General features: G+C 42.5%; 1 protein-coding gene across 7 annotated transcripts in view; it reads left to right on the top strand.

The window, feature by feature from the left end:
• CHEK2 (checkpoint kinase 2) overlaps positions 1 to 21,984 on the top strand; it is a 52,564-nt gene that overhangs the window by 22,363 nt on the left and 8,217 nt on the right. For 3 of the 7 annotated variants that reach the window (XM_029049152.2, XM_029049151.2, XM_029049153.1), the window contains 8 exons: positions 1,419 to 1,527; positions 4,948 to 5,001; positions 7,545 to 7,606; positions 8,570 to 8,669; positions 11,507 to 11,593; positions 13,764 to 13,927; positions 17,265 to 17,395; positions 19,964 to 20,049. In XM_029049152.2, coding sequence (XP_028904985.1) covers positions 1,419 to 1,527; positions 4,948 to 5,001; positions 7,545 to 7,606; positions 8,570 to 8,669; positions 11,507 to 11,593; positions 13,764 to 13,927; positions 17,265 to 17,395; positions 19,964 to 20,049 — 793 coding nt within the window. Of the gene's footprint in view, positions 1 to 1,418; positions 1,528 to 4,947; positions 5,002 to 7,544; positions 7,607 to 8,569; positions 8,670 to 11,506; positions 11,594 to 13,763; positions 13,928 to 17,264; positions 17,396 to 19,963; positions 20,050 to 20,157; positions 20,259 to 21,984 lie in introns of all 7 variants that reach the window. The other 4 variants (XR_003754204.2, XR_005661243.1, XR_003754205.2 and 1 more) reach the window with 4 other exon arrangements.

A 21,984-nucleotide genomic window follows, 5' to 3' on the forward strand; every position in this document is an offset into this window, starting at 1 on the left:
TATTAGTGCTTTGTGTTTTCAGAGTGCTTTAGAGCTATTAGTTAACCCAGAGAATACAGCAAGGAAAGCCAGAAATATTCCTCACCACTTTCTGGAAGTAAGTTTTGTGCTTAAGGATGTACATTAACATTTTTAGACCAATAGGATATCACTCCTGCCAAGGGTGTTATCTGAATAGAAATAACAGAGGTACCCAGTATTTGCCTGGGTTTAAATAGATATTGTACTTCTCATTTTTCCTCTCTGTACTGCATCATATCTGCTTTTCTCCTAGACTTCTGTTTTGGTTGTCACTCTCCTCTGACCTTTACCCTATAGCACTTATTCCCCTGCCCCATGTCTGTATTTTTTCCTGTGTGGGTCCGCTTATATGGCCTAGTTTGAGATTTCTGTGTAAATATGTTTCTGTATGACCTTGCCTGTGGGGATCTAACACATCCAGGTGGGAGAGATTTATGACCATATGTGTTGAATTTGTGTGGAGATGTGGGTTTGTGGACACATAACCTATCTTTGTATGATGTATGTATGCATGTGTATATAAGTGATCGGGTCTGAGGGAAGGTCTGTGAACAGTGTGCTTGTGTATGGGGTGGGAAAAGAATCTTTGTGTGGGGATGATGTAAATAGGTATGGTGAGGGGAGGATTTAAGTATGGAGGGATGTGCTCAATGTGTGGGAGAGAGACATGGTATGGGCTTGTAAGACCGGAGAATGTATGAGAGAGGAAGCATGTGTGTGATTTATGGGTAAGTTATGAATTGGGGTGTATAATTATATTTGTGTGGGCTTGAGGGTAAAGGGGAAGGTTCAGATGGGTATGTTAAATTAGCATATGTTTATATTTTGGGGTGAGAAGGTTTGATAGAAGGTGTGTAGATTTTTGTGGGAAGCATGAAAAATAAGGATAAATGTGTCTATATAATGCAGGTGTGGGTGTGGTTATGGGTACAGGGAGACGGTACGCGTCGAACGACGTGTATTTACGTGTGTGAATCTGAGATTATTTTGAAAAGTGGGGAAGACTGGCAGAGGAAGCTCAGTTGAACTCTCTTCTCACCCAGGCAGTGGCCGGGACCTCCTGCTTCCTTCACAGTCCTGAGCAGGAAATCCCTCTTGCCTCGGGTCATGCTATCTTTGGACATGGCAGAAGATGGGTGAAGTGATCAGGCTCCTGAGGGTGGTGGAAGTCCCAGCTCCCCTGGAAGCTCCCAGACCACCCAGTCAGAAAGCTCGAGCATGCTATCGTTTTTTTAAACTGAGATTTTTCTGGGTGTTGATTTCAGGCATCTTTCATAAAATGGGGCTAAATGTAGGACTGGTCAACAGAAGTACGGAATGCTTTCAAAAAAGCATCAGCAGGTAAACGTTTTCTTTTAACACCTTTTTAAAAATCTTAAATCAATTTTTGCCTTTAGTGGTGCCTGTGGAGAGGTGAAACTGGCGTTTGAGAAGACAACGTGTAAGAAAGTAGCTGTGAAGATAATCAGTAAAAGGAAATTCTCATTCTGCTCTGTGAGGGAGGCAGTAAGTACAGCCACTCCGTGATCCAAACAATCTGGAGACATAACGTTATGATTTGATACTTTACCCAAAGTTAAAGTGACCCACAATATGTATGAGGTAGGGATACATTGTTTGACAACTTGACAAATATGCCAGTACCAAAACAGAGAAGGAAGTTATGATCGCTCCACCACCTGCTAATATTTTGGCATTAAAAAGTCTTGCATCAATTTTTAAATTAAAGCAGACAAATTTATAAGAATGCTTGACAAAGACCGTGATAGAGAAAAGAAATCAAAGGTGGGAAGATATGTTAACCAGAATAATAGTGATGGTATTTAGTAAATGCTTACTAGGGGCAAGCATTGTCCTAAACATGGAGTAGATAAGGAATTGATACTTTCTGATGACAACAAAACTGTTCTTCAAAGCTGGATAAATTCTTCGGGATAAGTAAAAAAAAACCACTACCACAGCCAGCAGAACAAGCCTAATTTTGCAGTCTCCTGCAAAAGATCAAAATCACACCACAACTCCCCACTTAATGTTGTGATGTTTTGCTATGAATTACTTTAGCAAAGATTAAACAGTAGTTTAGGGATACTTAATGTAATGCTGTAGAGCACAGAAAGGAATTTAATAGTTTTCCAGAGGCTTTAGAACGGATCCCAATTTCCATTATGTAAGTGTAAAAGAAAGTGTACCCGATCATACAGCTTTTCTAAATGCATCCTTGTTTTTAAAGAAGACCTCACAGCTGTCATTCAGTCATTTGTATCTATCAAGCTTTTATCATGCACAGAGCACTAGACTAATCACTTAGAGTACAGTATAACATTCCCTGCCTGCAACAAGCTTACAGTTTGTATTTTGGGGCATGCTTGTACCTGTCTCCTTACTTTAGTCTACTTAAGTGTTTGTTACTGTGGTGGTTTTCTGGGGTCCAAACACCCACACACATTCTCAGAGGATTTTTATTTGTGTATGAATTTTTGTGCAGTAAAGAAGAGGATGCTTTTATGACATTTCCAGGCTAAACAAGGTTGATATTAGAGATTTTTTAAAAATCACAAACATTTCTACATTAGGTGCTGCAAGTAGCAAATATAACAGCATTGCAAGGGAGACCCTTTATGTGCCTGTAATGTGGATGGATTGTTGGCTGAAATAGTTCTCAACCTAACCCACATCCTGGATTGAATTCTGGCTTCAGGCAATCTATTAATCGATCAGTGGTATTTATTGAGTGCTGACTATGCAGAGCACTTTACTGAGTTGCATCATCTTTGAATGTCATGGATGAGAGCAGTGTAATGACATCTATAGAGTCCCTGTTAAAATGCAATGCATGGTACGGAATGCTTGGAGAAAGGAAAAGAGAAGCAAAATACACTGTTCTTTATCCATAAGGAGCTTGCAATCTAGAGAGGGAGACAGATAGCCAATTAGGAAGCAGCGTGGCCTGGTGGACAGAGCATGGGCCTGGGAGTCGGAAGGACCTGAGTTCTAATGCCGGCTCCGCCACCTGTCAGCCATGTGACCTTGGGAAAGTCACTTCACTTCTCAGTCCTCTTATCTGTAAAATGGGGATTAAGAATGTGAGCCTCATGTGGGACAGGGACTGTGTTCAACCTGATTAAATTGTATCTACCCCAGCGCTTAGAACAGTGCATGGCAGATAGTAAGTGCTTAACAAATACTACTCTTATTATTATTAGGTACAGAGGAATAGGAAAAACAAGGATGACAGGGAGTAGAACAAGTGCATTTGAGAGACATACAAGAAATGCTTTCATCTTTGTGCAGAAGCCATTAGACTTAATAAATGTTTTTCATTCAGTCATATTTATTGAGTGCTTACTGTTTGCAGAGCACTGTATTAAGCGCTTGGGAAAGTACAGGACAACAGTAAATAGTGACATTCCCTATCCAAAGCAAGGTCACAGTCTAGAGTTGGGGAGGCAGACATCAATACAAATAAAATTACAGATATGTACCTAAGTGCTTTGGGGTTTGGTGGGGGAACAAAGGGAGCAAGTCAGGGGCAGCGCAGAAGGGAGTGGGAGATGAGGAATTGTGGGGCTTAGTTTGGGAAGGCTTCTTGGAGGACATGTGCCTTCAATAAAGCTTTGAAGTTGAGCAGAGTGGTCATCTGGTAGATTAGAGGAGAGAGGGCGTTCTGGGCCAGAGGCAGGTCATGGGCTAAGGGTCGGCAGCGAGACACGCAAGATTGAGGCACAGTGAGAAGGTTAACACTAGAGGAGTGAAGCATGCGGGCTGGGTTGGAGGAGGAGAGAAGCGAAGTGAGGTAGGAGGGGGCAAAGTGATGGACTACTTTTAAGGCCAATGGAGAGGAGCTTTCGTTTGATATGGAGGTGGATGGGCAACCACTGGAGATTTTTGAGGAATGTGGGGAGGTATCCCGAACGTTTTTATAGAAAAATGATCCGGGCAGCAGAGTGAGGTACGGACTGGAGTGGGGAGAGACAGGAGGCTGGGAGGTCAGGAAGGAGGCTGATGCTGTCAGATGCTTTCAGGCCAATGGAGTGGAGCTTCCTCTTTAACAGATGTTTACTCAGTTAATAAAAGGGCTAGAAACAGCATCCAGAGAAGGTCCAGAAGAGCCTGTTTCTTGCTTAACATTTGACTATTGGGTGCAGCAGTTTCAGGGCATTGTCCTTCAGAATCCCTTAAGTGTCGGTGGGTTTTTTTAGACACTGCCACCCTCCCCTTTAAAAGGAAATAATTTCCTCTTTCAATATACATTATTTTAGACTTAGCATTTTATTATTTTTTACTATTTCCTATTTTCTATAGAAGTAACTGAGATAGAGATCTTTGTTGAATTGCACTATTGGGCTACTAAATCCATTGGGTTGTTTTTAACCTACATTGACATACTGGATACTGTAGTTGACAATAACAACTCATAGAATAGGCACTCTTTTGAAATTTGCCAAGATCCGCACTTTAAGCAATCTTGCTCTTTCATATGTATAAAGTAAATACATCAATCAGTGGTATTTAGTGAGGGCTTCCTGTGTGCAGACCTCTGTATATGTATGCATTCAATCATATTTATTGAGCGCTTACTGTGTGCAGAGCACTGTACTAAGCTCTGGGAACGTACAATTCGGCAACAGATAGAGATAGTCCCTGCCCAACGACGGGTCACAGTCTAAGATGTATGGGTACCCCTAAGTATTTAAAATCAAAGTGGTATTTTGGAAATATTTCACTGTGCATCTCCTGCTAGTTGCTGAGTTGGATTTTCCAGAGCACCGTAATTTGGAATTGTTTATATAATGTCACTCCTGAATTTTGAAATGTGTCCTCAATAGTCCAATGGGAAGGGTTGATTGTGGTGATGTTCTGTGGTTGACATTGTAATTCATTGGAATTTTGATCTATTATTTGCTGCTTCTCTTTTCTTTTCAAAAGGATCCAGCTCAAAGTGTGGAAACTGAAATTGAAATTTTGAAGAAATTAAATCACGTGAGTGGATTTTTACAAGTTTTGCTTTCCATCTAATGATCAATCTTGTTTTTTTTCCACACTGCCACTCATCATAGATTTATTTAAAGTGGTGTAATCAATTTTGATTAGTGGAAGTTAGTGTGCCTAGCTGTCTTAAAATTTAAACCTCCAAATTTAGCACATCAAAATGATCAATCAGTGGTATTTACTGAACATGTCTGAGTGTGGAGCATTGTACTGAGCGCCTGTGGAGTAATCATCAGAGGCAAGACCTGTCCCCTACCCTCAAAGAGTTACAGTCTCATGGGGGAGAAAGACAAAGGTTATTTTCAGTGTGAGTAAAATGGTCAGTTATTCGATTCCTTGGAAAGCTGTTTTGTGATGTTCTTAGTCATTGATTCCAAGCCAAAAGAAGTGTTTGTTCAAGCATCACAAGTGTCCTAGTGTCCCAATCCAACTGAAGTATGTGTCTTACAAATAGAATGCTACCCTGCTTTGGAGAAGCACTGTGGCTCAGTGGCAAGAGCCCGGGCTTGGGAGTCGGAGGTCATGGGTTCTAATCCCAGATCCCCCACTTGTCAGCTGTGTGACTTTGGGCAAGTCACTTCACTTCTCTGGGCCTCAGTTACCTCATCTGTAAAATGGGGGATGAAGACTGTGAGCCCCATGAGGGACAACCTGATCACCTTGTATCCCCCTAGTGCTTAGAACAGTGCTTGGCACATAGTAAGCGCTTAACAAATACCAACATTATTATTATTACTTTTAGAAAATGTTTGAGTTTATTTTATCCAGTTAATTCTCATTTTGCTTATTCGGTTAAGTTGAAGGTTTTTTTTTTTTTAAAAAAAAAGCATACCAAGTCATCTTACTAGGATAAAAGTCAAATATTTTCCCTACTAGGTAGCATCTGCTCTAAGCACAGCTCTAAGCTTAGTGGTGTTTATTCTGGGCAAAGAATGTTTTGTCTGGTATGAAGTCTTGTTTTGATAAATTTGGTTAATTCCTTAATCACTGGTATTTATTGAGCTCTTACTATGCGCAGAACAGTATTCTACACCCTGGGGAGAGTACAATAACAAGAGAAATTAGCAGACATATTCCCTGCCCATAATGAGTTTAAAGTTTAGATGGGGGTTAAAGGACGTTAAAGCGTGGTCTGTTGTCCTGGCCTTACTCTCCTTTTCCGGATGTTAGTTTCCTCCCTTTCCCTCTGCAGTCCAGCAAGGGTAAGCCCCAGGTTGAGAGGTGAGAAAAATTCCGCTACATCGTATCTAATTTATTACCCAGGACAATAGATTGCCGTACAAATCTCAAAAGTGGAAGGGGAGAAGACCCTCGCTCCATCCTTTCCTATATTTTCTGATGGAAAGAGAGTTTAGCGCTCCACCCTGGGTTCAGGGTGTAGACACACCTGTCTACCCCCAGACCCCCTGTGCACCTCTTGGAGAAACAGCGTGATCTAGTGGATAGAGCCTAGGCCTGGGAGTCAGAAGGGCCTGAGTTCTAATTCCGACATTGCCACTGGTCTGCTTTGTGACCTTGTGCAAGTCACTTCACTTCCCTGAGCCTCAGTTCCGTCATCTGTAAAATGGGGATTAAGGCTGTGAGCCCTATGTGGGACAGGGACTGAATCCAACCCGATTTGCTTGTATCCACCGCAGCACTTATTACAGTGCTTAACCCATACTTAGCGCTTAACACATACCACTATTATCATTATTGTTATCATTATTACAAATGCCATAAATGGAAAAGAAAAAAGGTACCTCTTTGAGAAGCAGCATGGCCTAGTGGAAAGAGTACAGGTCTGGGAGGAAGAGGATCTGGGTTCTAATCCTGGCTCCACTACATGGCTGCCGTGTGACCTTGGACAAGTCACTTTACTTCTCTGTGCCTCAGTTGCCTCATCTGCAAAATGGGGATTAAGACTGTGTGCCCAACGTGGGACAGGGACTGTGTGCAACCTGATAAACTTGTATCTACCCCAGAGCTTGGAACAGTGGCTGGCACATAGTAAGCACTTAACACATGCTGTAAATCAAAAAGTAAAGGAAGTATATGCCCCTTTGACCTCTTCTATTTCTGTTGTTGTCTCCCGAGTCTTTAGAATTGTGCTCTTCCCTCAGTTAGTACTAAGTAAATATGGTGATTGATTAATAGTAAGGAAACCCATTCTTTCCATCTTTCCTGTTCCCAGTGTCCCCCTGCACACTGTCTCTGTCTTGATATCATTCAGTACATCCAGATCTCCTGGCTCATGACTATTGCTTGGTTTTGGTATTTATTTCCCTTGCAATGCACAGTTGTGTCTCTGGGTGTTTTCTCCTACTTCCAAAGAATGGTGCATTTGTAGATGTATTTAATTTACCTTGTTTTGATATTTCTGGGCATGGAGACATATCCTCTTGTTCTCCTTTTGGCTTTACATAACCCATAAGCGCTTAAAGGCAGCAGATTGTGTGCCCGACATACCTATGCAGTGATTCTATGTCTTTGTTATTGGAAATGTAATGTTTTAGAGTAATTTTAATGGGTTTCCTTTTCCTCTCTTTTATTAGCCCTGCATAGTCAAGATTAAGAACTTTTTTGAAGCCGAAGATTATTTTATTGTTTTGGAATTGTAAGTCAGTTTTTCTCCAGTTTCTACTTAAATGTAACCTTAGAAGACTCAAAAGCTAGAGTACCTTAGAAGACTCAAAAGCTAGAGTGTATTGATAACAATTTGAACTCTGCATGTTTAAATTGGTGAAAAAGTTGATACTGACTTAAAAAATATCTTGCAGAAATATAGTTTTGGGTTCTTGACAGATTTTCTGTTTTCCAGCAAAAGTTTGAGGTGCACATTTTTTAATAAGATGCCGATCTTCTTTCTCAAAGATGAATTCTTCCATCTATTTTTTTTTTTGGGCTTTTGTCCTACTTTGAATGCTGTTAATGTAAGTTTTTATGTCATAACAGACACTTTTAAAAAATATTGATTTCTGAGTAAATGCTGAAAGAATATGCAGAATTGACATGGCTTATTCAGGAGGAAAATGTACATAGATGGGAATATTTTTTCAGGCAATCAGACAGCAGTCATTCGTTTTAGACAGTAAGCTCATTCTCTAGACTATAAGCTTATTGTGGGCAGGGAATGTGTCTGTTATATTGTTACATTGTATTTTACCGAGTGCTTAGTACATGGTAAGCACTCAATACCACTGACTGACTGGTCAACTTCTACATTAGCGCAATGGGGCATTTCAACTCCAGTTAACTGTAAATTGCATCTGGGCCTTCCAATCTGATGGTATTGCCTTAATGTTTGCTGCTTAATGGACGTTACTACCTTACAAAAGTAACTAATATGTACATATACTTTTCAGTATATATGATGAGAAGGTACTTAATTTTAACATTAGTCCTTTGACCACAAAAAAGATTTCATTTTCAGTCCTGTCTGGGAACAAGGCCGATATCCAAAGTATGAAGAGTTAAATACTGGTAGTTATGATATTTATTAACCTGTTAAGTAAATACCATAATTAACTAACAAGGCTGTCTAAAATGTATATTGTTAAATTCTGTTTTGTTATTTCAGGATGGAAGGAGGAGAATTGTTTGACAGAGTGGCAAGGAAAGGAGGACTAAAAGAAGCTACATGCAAGCTATATTTTTATCAGATGCTACTGGCTGTGAAGGTAGATGACTGGAGGAGAAGCAGCATGGTGTAGTGGGTAGAGCATGGGCCTGGGAATCAGAAGGTGATGGGTTCTAATCCTGTCCCCGCCACTCATCTGCTGTATGACTCTGGGCAAGTCACTTCACTTCTGGACCTCAGTTCCCTCATCTGTAAAATAGGGATTGAGACTGTGAGGCCCATGTGGGACAGAGACTGTGTACAACCCGATTTGCTTGTATCCACCCCGGCACTCAGTATAGTGCTTAGCACCTAATAAGCATTTTATTAATACCTCAATCATTATTATTATAAACTTTATAGAATGTAGGAAAAAAGTCATTCTTCTGAGCCATATTTAGATGTTCATTGAGGGAGCTATGGTTATAATAAGTGTGATATTAAGTAATAATAATGTTGGTATTTGTTAAGCGCTTACTATGTGCAGAGCACTGTTCTAAGCGCTGGGGTAGATACAAGGTAATCAGGTTGTCCCACGTGAGGCTCACAGTCTTAATCCCTATTTTACAGATGAGGTAACAGGCACAGAGAAGTTAAGTGACTTGCCCACAGTCACACAGCTGACAAGTGGCAGAGCCGGGAGTCGAACCCATGACCTCTGACTCCAAAGCCCAGGCTCTTTCCACTGAGCCACGCTGCTTCCCGAGTACTTACTCTGTGGCAGGAGCTTTGCTAATGCCTTGGGTAGTCGTAAAGTAATCCAACCAGACTGAATCTTTGCCTCATATGGGGTTTACAGTCTGTGCGAGGTAGAATAGGCACTTAATCCCCATTTACAGATGAGGGAACTGAGGTACAGAAAAGTTAAGTGACTTGCCCAAAGTTCCACAGCAGGAAAGTGATGGAACTGGAATTCGTACCCAGACCCTTTGTCTTCCCAGGCCTCTGTCCTTTCCACTAGGCCACATTGCTTTTCTGTGGAAACTGGGCTTTGAAAATTCAGGGAAAGAGAAAATCAAACATTGACTATAGACTGGAAAACAGAGTCTTTTAGGTGTCTGTTGTTCTTTTATACTCTGAAAACTATCCCATCTCAGAATTTTTTCTGAGATGATGAGGTTCTTGCAGTGTCAGATAAAATTTCTTAATAAGACACTAGTTCAGTACTGTATATTTGGGTAAAGACCTTGGCAGAATATGTGTGTGAGATTATTTGCATTGGTAGTCGATAGTTTTTCATTTATGGACCATCCTCATTGCATGGCAGAACATAATCAATCTGTGACTGGCAATTGAGAGGTGGACATTTGCACTGTGTTTGGGATTTCTTTTAATCCCTAGCTTTACTTTCTTTACCATAATCATTTTAATTGACCATTTATTGTGTGCAGAGCACTCTACTAAGCACTTGAGAGTTGGTAGGCATGTAAACACGTTCCCTGCGCATAACGAGCTCATGGTCTAGAGCAGGAGACAGACATTAATATAAATAAAATGAATTTCAGATATGGGCATAAAATGCTGTGGGGCTGAGGGCAGGGTGAGTAAATGGAACAAATCAGGGAGACACAGAAGGGAGTGCGAAAAGGGGAAATGAGGCTTTGGGATCAAAGTAATACACACTGATCAATCAATTATATTTATTAAACGCTTACTGTGTGCAGAGCACTCTACTGAGTGCTTGGGAAAGTACAACATAACAGAGTTGGAAGGTGCATTCCCTGCCCACTGGAGCGTATAGTCTGCTCGATAATGCCCACGTAGGTTTAATGGATCATATATCGTGTGGCAGCTTTATGTTCCACTTGATGCCTTTTCTGTGAAACGTGCTCGAGCGATTTCCTTTTTTAATTTCCTTTAGAAAATTTTGGGTGGTTCTTAAAGAAATTTTCCTCATTCTTCCTATTAGCTTTCAAAATTGTGTATTGCCCAGCGGCATATTGACCAGCGTGGTCTAGTGGATAGAGCACGGGGCCTGGGAGTCAGAAGGATCTGAGTTCTAATTCCGGCTCCACCACTGGTCTGCTGTGTGATATTGGGCAAGTCACTTCACTTCTCTGTGCCTCAGTTCTCTCATCTGTAAAATGGGGATTAAGTCTGTGAGCCCCATGTGGGATAGGGACTGTGTCTAGCCAGTTAGCTTGTATTTACCTCATTCCTTAGAAGAATGCCTAGCACACAGTAAGTACTTAACAAATACCACAATAAGAACAGCAATAATAGGTACTATTATTATTATTAATATTATGGCTGTAGGGGTAGGAACAGGACTTCCTGGGAAATGCCAAATCAGGGCAGTATTGAAGTGAAAAGCGCAACTGGATTCTTAGTGCCAGAAAGTGTCCATTCCACGTCTTCCTTAGAAATAAGAGGATAGTCAGTCAGTCAGTCAATCATATTTATTGAGCATTTACTATGTGCAGAGTACTTACTACGTACTGAGTGTTTGGGAGAGTCCAATATATGACACATTCCCTGCCCACAGTGAGCTTACAGTCTAGAGGGAAAGAGCTCTCACGACCTGCATTCCCAAAACTGGGGGAGAATGAGGTTATGTTACAGTCTCTGGAATGCATTTATCAACTCTGCTGTATTGTACTCTCCCAAGTGCTTAGTACAGTGCTCTGCACACAGTGTGTGGTCAATAAATACCATTGACTGACCGATTGCTGCATGGTCTCAGCCTTTGCACCTCTTTTCTTTGGTTGTGTCTGCCCTCGGGAGCAGGGCTGATAGTTGTTTGAGGGGAGAGAAGCAAATATCTTCACATTTTAGACATCTGGTTTGAGCAGTGTAGCTTGAATCATCATAGGGTGATATTGAAATACTATTTCAACATTCCCTAAACATACTCTTGTAATCTGAGAATTATTTTTTCTTTGATTTCTGTAAATTTAGTACCTACATGATAACGGTATCATACACCGAGACCTAAAGCCGGAAAATGTGCTGCTGTCATCTCACGAGGAGAATTGTCTCATAAAGGTGAGAGGATTAAGTTTTATATGCACTCACACATACCCACACATATGTACTGAATTGGGATAGTTTTCCAGGAAAACTCGGGGGGAATTTGAGAGAGAAGTCCAGGGCCAAGTAGACCAGCTTTGTAAGCTGGGAAATTGGCAGATACAGAACTTTGCAGAAAAGCAAAGCCAAATGCGATTTTCCATTTTGAACCCTTGTTTTTGTTATTTAAACTCTAGACTGTAAGCTCTCTGTGGGCAAGGAATTTGTCCACCACCTCAGTTACATCGTACTTTTTCAAGCGCTTAGTACAGTGCTCTGCCTTCAGAAAGCGCCTAAAAATACAATTGATTGAACCTAAACATTCCATTTAGTACTTTGAGTAGAAATTTTTAGTCGCCCTCCAATGGCTTCTTCCCAACATGTGCATGTATCCGCTATTCTAAAAAATCCCTCCTTTTGACTTCCCTGCCTCTGCCATGTATCATTTCATCTCTTTCCCACAGTTTCCTTCTAGACTTCTTGAGCAAGTTGTTTCTGACTGCTGCCTCCATTTTCTGTCCTCCAGCCCCTTGCAATCTGGCCTCTGCTTCCTCCACTCTGCTGAAATTGCTATCTCCAAGATTGCTAGTGACCTACTCACTTAGTCCAGTGGCCTCTACTCCATCCTAATCCTTCTTGACCTCTCAGCTGCCTTTGACCACCCTTTTCTCTTTGAGACATTGTCAAAATTGTGTAGTGCCTAGCAGGACTATAGAGGTGGGACTAGGGTTCTCTGGGTGATAGCAAATCAGAGTAGCGTCAAAGTGAAAAGCCCAGGCCTCAAGGGTACAGGAAAACTCAGTGGGGCATTTGAGAGATCCAGGACCAGGTAGAACAGCTTTTTAAGCTGGGAAATTGACAGATGTAGAACTTTGCAGAAAAGCAAAGCTAAAATACGATCGTCCATTTGGAACCCCTGCTTTTATTATTTAGACTCTAACCTGTAAAATCTTTGGGGGCAGGGAATTTGTCTTCCACCTGAGTCAAAACGCACTCTTCCAAGCATGTAGTACAGTGCTCTGCACACAATAAGCACTCAAAAAATACGACTGATTGATAGATTCTTAACATTGTTACTACTTTGGTTACCAAAGCATATAGCTTGGATTAGCTCATTCGCCCACCAGCTGGCACTTCAAATGTCCCCCCCACTCTTGGCCACCCCTGTTGGGATTCATAGGCTGTCAGTCGGATTTATTGAGTGCTTACTGTGTGGAGAGCACTGTACTAAGTGCTTGGGAGAGGACAACGTAACAGTGAACAGATACATTCCCAGCCCACAACACAGGTCAGATGGAGGCGTGGGGTTCAGAATGCTCGGTGGACCGTCTTAGACCGTGCTTCACACTTGTCAGGTTTGACCTCAGTCCTCTGCGTCTTTCTCCTGATATCATTGTGATGCTTTCTATCTCCCGCGCTACTTAATTGTACTAAGTGCCTGGGAGAGGACAATGGCCAGAGTCTCTTTATTTTCATCCTCATAAATCTTTAGCCTAATTCATTTATTCCTATTAATGTCTGTCTCTCTACACTATAGGCTTGTGGTGGGCAGGGAATGTGTCTGTTTACTGTTCTATTGTACTCTCCCAAGCGCTTAGGACAATGCTCTGCATACAGTAAGCGCTCAGTAAATACGATTGACTGACTGATCATTCATGGTTTTGCCAGGCCCCTGAACTTTGATGAACCTCACCTCTGTGGTTGGCTAGGAGAATTTATATGCCAATCCTTCTGTTCTAATGATAGAAGCTTAAATGGTAATTCCCGGTATCCCAAAACCCTTCAGCCATCCTTAACATGTATGTACTTTTTATACCCATCATCAGCACCTTTGAATGTATCTTTATTTTGATTAATCTATTTGTGACTATTCTCACATCTCTGCTCCCCATTAGAGTGTAAGCTTCTTGTGGTCAGGAAATGTTACTTGTTTGAACTTTCCAAGTTATTACACCCATACACTGCCCTTAGTAAGTGCTCAATAAATACGACGGCTACTATTACTGACACCTGTGGATTAAAGAAGCGAGACTATTAGACTCTGGAAATAGAACTAAGAGTATATTTTGATGTGTAGCAGATGATGCCCAGATCAATTTTTCTAATACTGTGGCAAATGTTCCCACATCTTCCCCTTTGATTTTAGATTACCGATTTTGGGCAATCCAAGATTCTCGGCGAGACTTCTCTTATGAGAACATTATGTGGTACTCCCACCTATCTAGCTCCTGAAGTTCTTAATTCCTTTGGAACAGCTGGGTATAAGTCTTCGGTGGACTGCTGGAGTTTGGGCGTCATTCTCTTTGTTTGGTAAGAATGATTTCATTGTTGCAGAATTCACTTGGTGCTGGTTGGTTGGCTAACGTCAGTGGCCTTCCATGTGTAGATATGTGTTTACTTCAGATTAATCCCCAGTTCATTCCCAGCACACTAAATCATATAAACACACCAGCCATCTCAAAACACTGATGCAGTGTGGCCGAGTGAAAAAAGAATGGGCCAGGGAGTCAGAGGACCTCGGTTCTAATTCCTCCACTTGCCTGCCATGTGACCTAGGGAAATCACTTTACTGTCCCTCATTTTTCTCATCTGTAAAATGGGGAGTCAGTACCCTCCTACTTAACCCCAAGTTGGGTAAGGAAACTGATTATCTGATTAGCAACCTTATTACACTTATTACAGTGCTTGATCCCTAGTCAATGCTTAGCAAATACTATAATTATTATTATTACCATTATCATTATTATCATACCAATCCGTAATACTGCTATTCATTGATATAGGCAATTGCTTTTGTTTGGCTACTCTATTTCTAAGTAATAATGATTATGGTATTTGTTAAGCACTTACTACGTGCCAAGCACTGTTCTAACTAGGGGCTTACAGTCTAAATCCCCATGTTACCGATGAGGTAACTGAGGCCTAGAGAAATTAAATGACATGCCCAAGGTCAAGCAGCAGACATGTGGAGGACCTGGGATTAGAACCCATGACCTTCTGACTCCTAGGCCTGTGCTCTATCCACTAAGCCACTCTACTTCTCTAAGTACTTTGACTCATTGGCAACTAAGCTCCTAGTGGGAACATTTTTGTTTTGCACTTCCCAAGTGCTTATAACAGTGCATTGCACTCAGCAGGTTCTTAGTAAATGTTATGACTACTAGTAGAAGCTTTGCCCCATTTCTGAGCGACCACAGTGCTTAAAATCTGGAGATAAGGCGTGCACTAATTGTTGACAGAGTTCTACATCAATCTATAAACCCTGCCCAGCATCATATTCAACTATTGCTTGAAAATCAATTCCCTGATCACCCTCCCCCACCCTTCTCCTTGTGCCATTCTGTTCCCCCTCCCCTCCCAGACTCCTAATTCAGTCTTCTCTGGTCTGTATCTCCCTAGCCCTCTCCCCCCACTATTTTTTTTTAATTTAAATCCCAATACATCAAAGTGCCCCTGTTTAAGCCTTCCTGCTAGCAGGAAAGGGGCAGGATGGATCCTGCTGCCTCCCAGCTTGCCAACTTTCACCGCTCTCCCAGCTCCTGTCTCTGTTGTGTCTTCTTTATGGTGGCTAGCTCCATCATAACAATAATAATAATGTTGGTATTTGTTAAGCGCTTATTATGTGCAGAGCACTGTTCTAAGCGCTGGGGTAGATACAGGCTAATCAGGTTGTCCCACGTGAGGCTCACAGTCTTAATCCCCATTTTACAGATGAGGTAACTGAGGCCCCAACCCTGGGCTCTTTCCACAGAGCCATGCTGCTTCCCCATTCATGGGGAATGGGTGTGGTTAATCCTGGAGCCCATGGCGAAAGGGTGTGTGGCTAATCCCTGGAGTCCCTAGTGGGTAGGATGTGGCTAATCCTTCAAGCCCGAAGCGATGCCCAAGGACGAAAAACAGGAAGAGCCAGCCCCTGCAGCCTGGGGCCTGCTGGGCACTTCAAGATGGCTTCTCCAACTTGGGTAAGGCTGCTGTCGTGGCCAAGCGAATCTGGCCACAGAACAGATTCTTTAAAGAGCTTCACAGAGTGTCTTGGAAGTAGGGTTCCCTCACTTGGAAGCAACATGGCTTAGTGGATGGAGCATGGGCTTGAGAGTCAGGAGGACTTGGTTTCTAAACCCCACTCTGCCACTTGTCTTGTGTGTGGCCTTAGGCAAGTCATTTCACTCGTCTGGACCTCGGTTGCCTCATTTGTAGAATGGAGATGAAGACTGTGAGCCCGATGTGGGACAGGGGCTTGGATCCAACTCGATTTGCTTGTATCCACCTGGAGCTTGGGTACAGTGCCTGGCACACAGTAAGCGCTTGAAAAATACATTCGTTATTATTCTCTGGGACTCGGGGGAGGGGTACATGGTTAATCCCTGGGGCCCATAGCAATAGGTTTTGTGACTAAGCCCTGGAGCCCGTTGTGATAGGGGGTGTGATTAATCCCTGGAGTCTATAGTGATAGAAGGCTGGGGTTAATCCTTGGAGCTCCCAGCGATAAGGTGTGTAGCTAATTCCTGGAGCCCATAGCGGTAGGGCATGGAACTAATCTCTGAGCCCCTAGCAGACGGTAGAAGGGGTCCCTGAAATTACAGGTGGGGAGGCCGCCATCTGGCCACGCGCTCTCTCGTCCTGGTGATGAGGCCAGGCTGAGGCTGCTCCGTGAGTTTGTGGATAGGGCCTGGCCCCAGCAATCAGAAGGACCTGCGTTCTAATCCTGGCTCCGCCACTTGTCTGCTGTGTGACCTTGGGGAAGTCAATTCACTTCCCTAGGCCTCAGTTCTTTCATCTGTAAGATGGGGATTAAGAGTGTGAGCCCCATGTGAGACGGGGACCGTGTCCAACCTGATTAACTTGTAGCTACCCCAGGGCTTAGAACAGTGCTTGGAGTCCATAGCGATAGGAGGCTGTGGTTAATCCCTGGATCTGCTGACAATTACAGTCTGATAGCGATGGCAAAAAGCCTCCAGGGAAAAAAGAGAGGTTGGGCATGGGGATGTCAGCTGCTGTTTTAGAGGGCTGGAGCTCCCGTGTGGGTACCCAGGGGGCCTGGGGGGGGGATTTTTGTGAGGAGCTCCTGCAGTCTGTGGAGCCTGGATGTTTGAACAACTGCCTGTGGGCTGGGACCCAGGTGTCCGGCCACCAGGAGGGGGATCCTGGCGGCATTTTCCGGCCTCTCTCTTGGCAGTATCAGTGGTGGTTCACTGTTTGAGGGGAGCAGTGGAAACGTCGTGTAGTTACAAACAACACGATAATGCTGGGGGGAGCTGCCCTGGAAGACAGAGCATGTGAGACTGGGGGGCCATAGAGTCACAAAATTCTTTAAAAATAGTGGAAGGAAAGGGATGTGGGGGAGGCTGGGTGGGAGGGACAGGGCCATCAGGTCAGGTTCCACAGTGGACCCTAACAAAGTGCATGTAAATTTATGGGAAAGGCACCCTATGATTTAGCTGTTCATGATGCCTCCCCATTTTCAAAGAACATAGGAAGCATTATGAAATACACCTGTACAGCTATTCAATATTTGTTCAGAGCAATCTAATTTTTGATTATTAAGAGTCACCACTGCACATTATCATCTGACCTTTTTTTTTAAAAAAACAAAAAACCCAAACAAACACACCGTTTCATTTTATTTTTCCTCTTCCCCTATTCTAAGCCTAGGTGGATATCCACCATTTGCCGAGCCATCAATTGCTAAACATAAGACTCAAGTACCTCTGAAAGATCAAATCACAAGTGGGACACTGAACTTCATTCCAAAGGCCTGGGCTCATGTCTCAGAGATGGGTATGTACTGTGATGATCACTCAAGCTAGTCCCAGACACAGCTTTAGGGGACACAAAACCTGAGAAGTTCCCAGAACGAGTCGAAACACACTGCTGAGGATGCCATCCCTGAGAAACAGATAAATGGCTTTAAAGCACTCAGTCGACTTTCCCCCCACCTACCTTACCTCGCTGATTTCCTATTACATCCTAGCTCACACACTTGTCTCCTTTAACACCAACCTCCTCACTCTACCTCGATCTCGTCTACCTCGCCGCCATCCCCTCACCCGCATCCTCCCCCTGGCCTGGAACTCCCTCCCTCTTCATATCCGACAGGCCATCACTCGCCCCACCTTCGAAACCCCCCTAAAATCACATTTCCTTCAGGAGGCCTTCCCCAACCACATCCTGGTTTACTTCCTCTTCCCTCTGCGTTGGCCTGGCACTTGGATTTGTACCTTTTATTCACCCCACCTTCAGTCCCACAGGCCTCCTCCGGGCGGCAGAGGAAGAACGTGCGAAGGAGCCTGAGAATGAGCGACCAGAGAGATAGGAGGAGTACCAGGTGTCAGTGAAACTGAGGTTGAATAGTATTTCCCAGAGAAGGGGATGGTCGACAGTGTCAAAGGCAGCTGAGAAGTTGAGGAGGATTAGGATGGAGTAGAGGTCGTTGAGTTTGGCAAGAAGGAAATCATTGGTGACCTTTGAGAGGGCGGTTTCTCTGAAGTGTATGGATGGAAGCCAGATTGGAGGGGGTCAGAAAGAGAATTGGAGGAAAGGAAATTGAGACAGTAAGTGTAGACAACTCACTGAAGGAGAGGAAATGTAGGAGAGAGATGGAGTGATAACATGGGTTGGCTTACCACCATTCTGAAAAATTCACCCTGAAAATTCACCCTCTCTGGCCCAGTGGGGGCTAGTGCAGGGGGAAATGCAAAGCAAATATCATTTTTACATAGGAAAAAATATATGATCTTTTTCGTGTCCTGAAAAGGCTTGAAAATCTAGGCTTTACTCTGCCCTCCCCTTTCTAAGAAAAACTGGGTTTTCTTTACACAAGAGTCAAGGGGTGGTGGTGGTGGTGGCGGCTCAGCAATGGAAAAACTGAGATTTGCCTGCTGGAGGTGTCCATTTCTGGAAATGGGAGGAGAGAAGGCTTTAGGATCATGTAGATACTTTCGGGAAGAGTACTGACCCTGTTAATGGTCAGCGTGGCCTAGTAGAGAGCACAGTCCTGGGACTTAAAAGGACCTGGGTTCTAATGCCAGTTCAGCCACTTGCCTGCTACATGACCCTGGGCAAGACACTTCATTTCTCTGTGCCTCAGTTACTTCAGCTGTAAAATCAGGATTAAGAGTTTGAGCCCATGTGGGACATGGACTGTGTCCAATCTGATTAGCTTGCCTGTACCCCAGTGCTTAGTATAGTGTCTGGTGCATAGTAAGCACTTAAATATCATGAAAAAAAGACTTGTAGTCCACTCTCATTTACTCTGTTCTCATTGGTCTTCTTGGTTTTTGCATGGTGAATTCATCCTCCTCTCTTGCAGAGTGGGAGAGCAATACATTTCAAGAAATAAACCCAATATTGAATTCTTGGATTTTAAAATTAAATGGACTAGAAGTTTTCCTTGCTTGATCTGGGTTCTTGTCATGAGGATTTAAACTCAACCAGATTTTCTATTACAAAATTCTGCAGTTTTGTTTTGCATTGTCTTTCCTCTGAAGGCAGTCCCATCAAAAAATGAGGAAGAGGCACCTAATGGGAGGTTTTAATAATTCCCCAAATGAAAGTGTGAAAGTGAGGCAGAAAATTTCAAAAGAAATTAGAACTATCCGGAATGTAGGTCATGATATATCGCATGCGTGTTACTTGTATAAAGGAGTTAAATTCAAAGACACAATTTTTCAAGGTAAAAAAAAAAAAATAAAGCCTGGATTGGTTTCGCCTCACTGTCATAGTCCCCTGTCAGTGAAATGTTGTGTAATTCTAGCAAATACGCATTGCCAGAAGTGGCTCTTTGCGAAGTCTAGATATAAGCAAACTTTCCTATCATCTACATGGGTTCAAAAAAGATTTTTCTGAAAATCGAGGTCATGAAAACTATGTCCTTCCCCACTTAAAATTTTGAGCATCTTGTTGGTCAGGAATTATAAACTGTTCATGTGAATTTCACTAGTGCTTAGTACTCAGTAGGGGTTTAATACCACAATCCATCTATTTTTCTATGTGAAAATAGAAGTTTCATTTCTGAAATATTGCATTAACAAGTGCATTGAGGCACTTGTTTTGGAGGAGCAAATGGAAGGAAGTGAAGCGGAAAATGGGGAGAGAAGGTGTGTTTGTCATTTTGAGACCTGCCTCTTCCTTTTGAAGCATGTAGTGTGAGAGGAAGCGAAGAAGAAAGATTAAACAATAAAGTGAAATGTGGCAAAGCGGCCCCGGGATAGGCTCTTTCTGTAGGAACCAGGCCATTGAGCGGGGTATCTTAATGAATTAATTTAACGATGAGTCACTGTTATGTTTTGTTTGCATTGGATCAAATCAAAGAATAATATACCGGCTCATTTTATGTGATTTTTTTAGCTGTGGATCTCGTAAAGAAGTTGCTAGTGGTGGACCCAAATGAACGCCTTACAACAGAAAAAGCCCTAGAGCATCCCTGGCTTCAGGTGGGTTTTGTGATTTGCCTTTAAACTAGCCCTGTGCAACTTATGAAATTGTGTGTGTGAGATGATACTGGAGAGTTTTTAACACAAACCTTTGCCTTGTTCTCCCAGCTTAACGGCTCTTAACTTCGCTGGTCCTCAGTTGCCTCCTCTGTACAGTGGGGATTAAAATACCAGTTCTGATCCCATTTTATCTTCAACAGCCCAGTAAGGTATGGCGAGGCAGATGTTGTTATTCCCATTTTATTAAAGAGGAAACAGAGGCCCAGAGTGGTAAAGTGACTTACCTGAGGTCATACAGCAGGCCAGTGGTGGAGGTGGTATTAGAACAAAGATTCCTTGGTCTTGTGACCCGCAGTCTTTTCACTAGATCATGCCTGTTTTTGCCTTTCTGATGGTGGCTATCATCAAGTGACTTTATTAATTACTTGTTCTCCTTTGTGGTCTGTCTGCCCCTTCTAGTCTCTGAGCCCGTTGTTGGGTAGGGACTGTTTCTACCTGTTGCTGAATTGTAGTTTCCAAGCACTTAGTACAGTGCTCTGCACTCAGTAAGCGCTCAATAAATACCATTAAATGAATGAATGAAAGAAATGGGCTTACATTTTACAAATAGTAGACTAAATCTCATAGACTGTGAGCCCTGTGTAGGATAGGACATGTGCCTGATCTGATTATCTTGTATCTGTTTTAGTGTTTGGCAAAGTAAGTGCTTAATATGTACCGTTATTATTATGTTACAAGTGTAATATTGAAAAAGCACAGTAATTAACAAAGGAGTACCATATGGTGTATTCTGAGAAAAGGACCCCATCTTTAGAAAGATACATGGTAAATTCATTATTATAATAATACAATATTGAAAAACAGTAAATAACGAAGGGGGTACACTATGGTTTATTTGGAGAAAAGGACCCATCTTTAGGAATATACATGTAAACCCTGGCCATGCCACTGACTTTTTCAATTGGATCCAGAGTCTTCCCGGATTTCTTCCTCTTGCTCAACTGCCATCACAGGTCTTTCTAGGCCTTGCTTCTGATTTCCTGTGAGGCCTAGTGCAAATTGCTTTCTCGTCTGCCCAGATTTCCTTTCGGGAGGTGAGAATTCCTTTTCTCACAAAGCAGTTTGTTCGAACTAATGTTCCTGAAGTGTAGGCGATTTGCGAATAAAAGTCTAGTTAATGGCAAGGAATTTTTCAAAGGGGGTAATGGTAATGGTGGTATTCTGCTAAAAAAACAACATATAACCTAGAGTTCTCTGGGTGGATTGGCCCATATTTCCCCCTCTTTTGAGAGCATATGTGACTTGTTAAATTTTCAAAGCTAGTATGAATAGACTTGTGGCTACCTCCATGTGCAGTATAGTTCCATGTGTATTCATTCATTGGGCACCGACACACATTACTGCTGGTACTAAGCAGATTTTTTTTTAACCTACCAACAATTTTTTTTGGAAGGCGTTCACTTGATTGTGTCGCTAATTTTATTTCCTGTGAAGATTTTTTTGTTAAGTTGTTCTATGCCTGGTAGTTTCTTTTGGGAGGAGTGGGCTTTGACACACCCCGCCCCATGCATGCACACAAACATATTTTGTGATTAGCATTTGTACTGAATTCAGAGTCAGCATTGCTGGATTATAAACGCCAAATCATTTTTTCAAATTTATAGATCTGTGCCTGGGTGGTTGCCTAGAAACAGCATTTTCTCCCCCTACACCAAAAGGAAATCTCAAATTATTAAGCACTCAATAAATCCCACACATTTGGAATAGCAGGGCTCTCTGGAGATGTACACTTGAGAAACAAAAGGGTGCCTGTGGCGCAAAGGATTTAAATCTGAAGGAATAGAAATTTGCCCCTTGTCTCAGAAGGGAAAGCTGTCCTTGATGTAATACAAATGTGAGACAGAAACATTCACCAAGCCATTCACAAGGGCAAGT

This window comes from Ornithorhynchus anatinus, chromosome 21 (assembly GCF_004115215.2).
Source record: "Ornithorhynchus anatinus isolate Pmale09 chromosome 21, mOrnAna1.pri.v4, whole genome shotgun sequence".
Classification (NCBI taxonomy): domain Eukaryota; kingdom Metazoa; phylum Chordata; class Mammalia; order Monotremata; family Ornithorhynchidae; genus Ornithorhynchus; species Ornithorhynchus anatinus.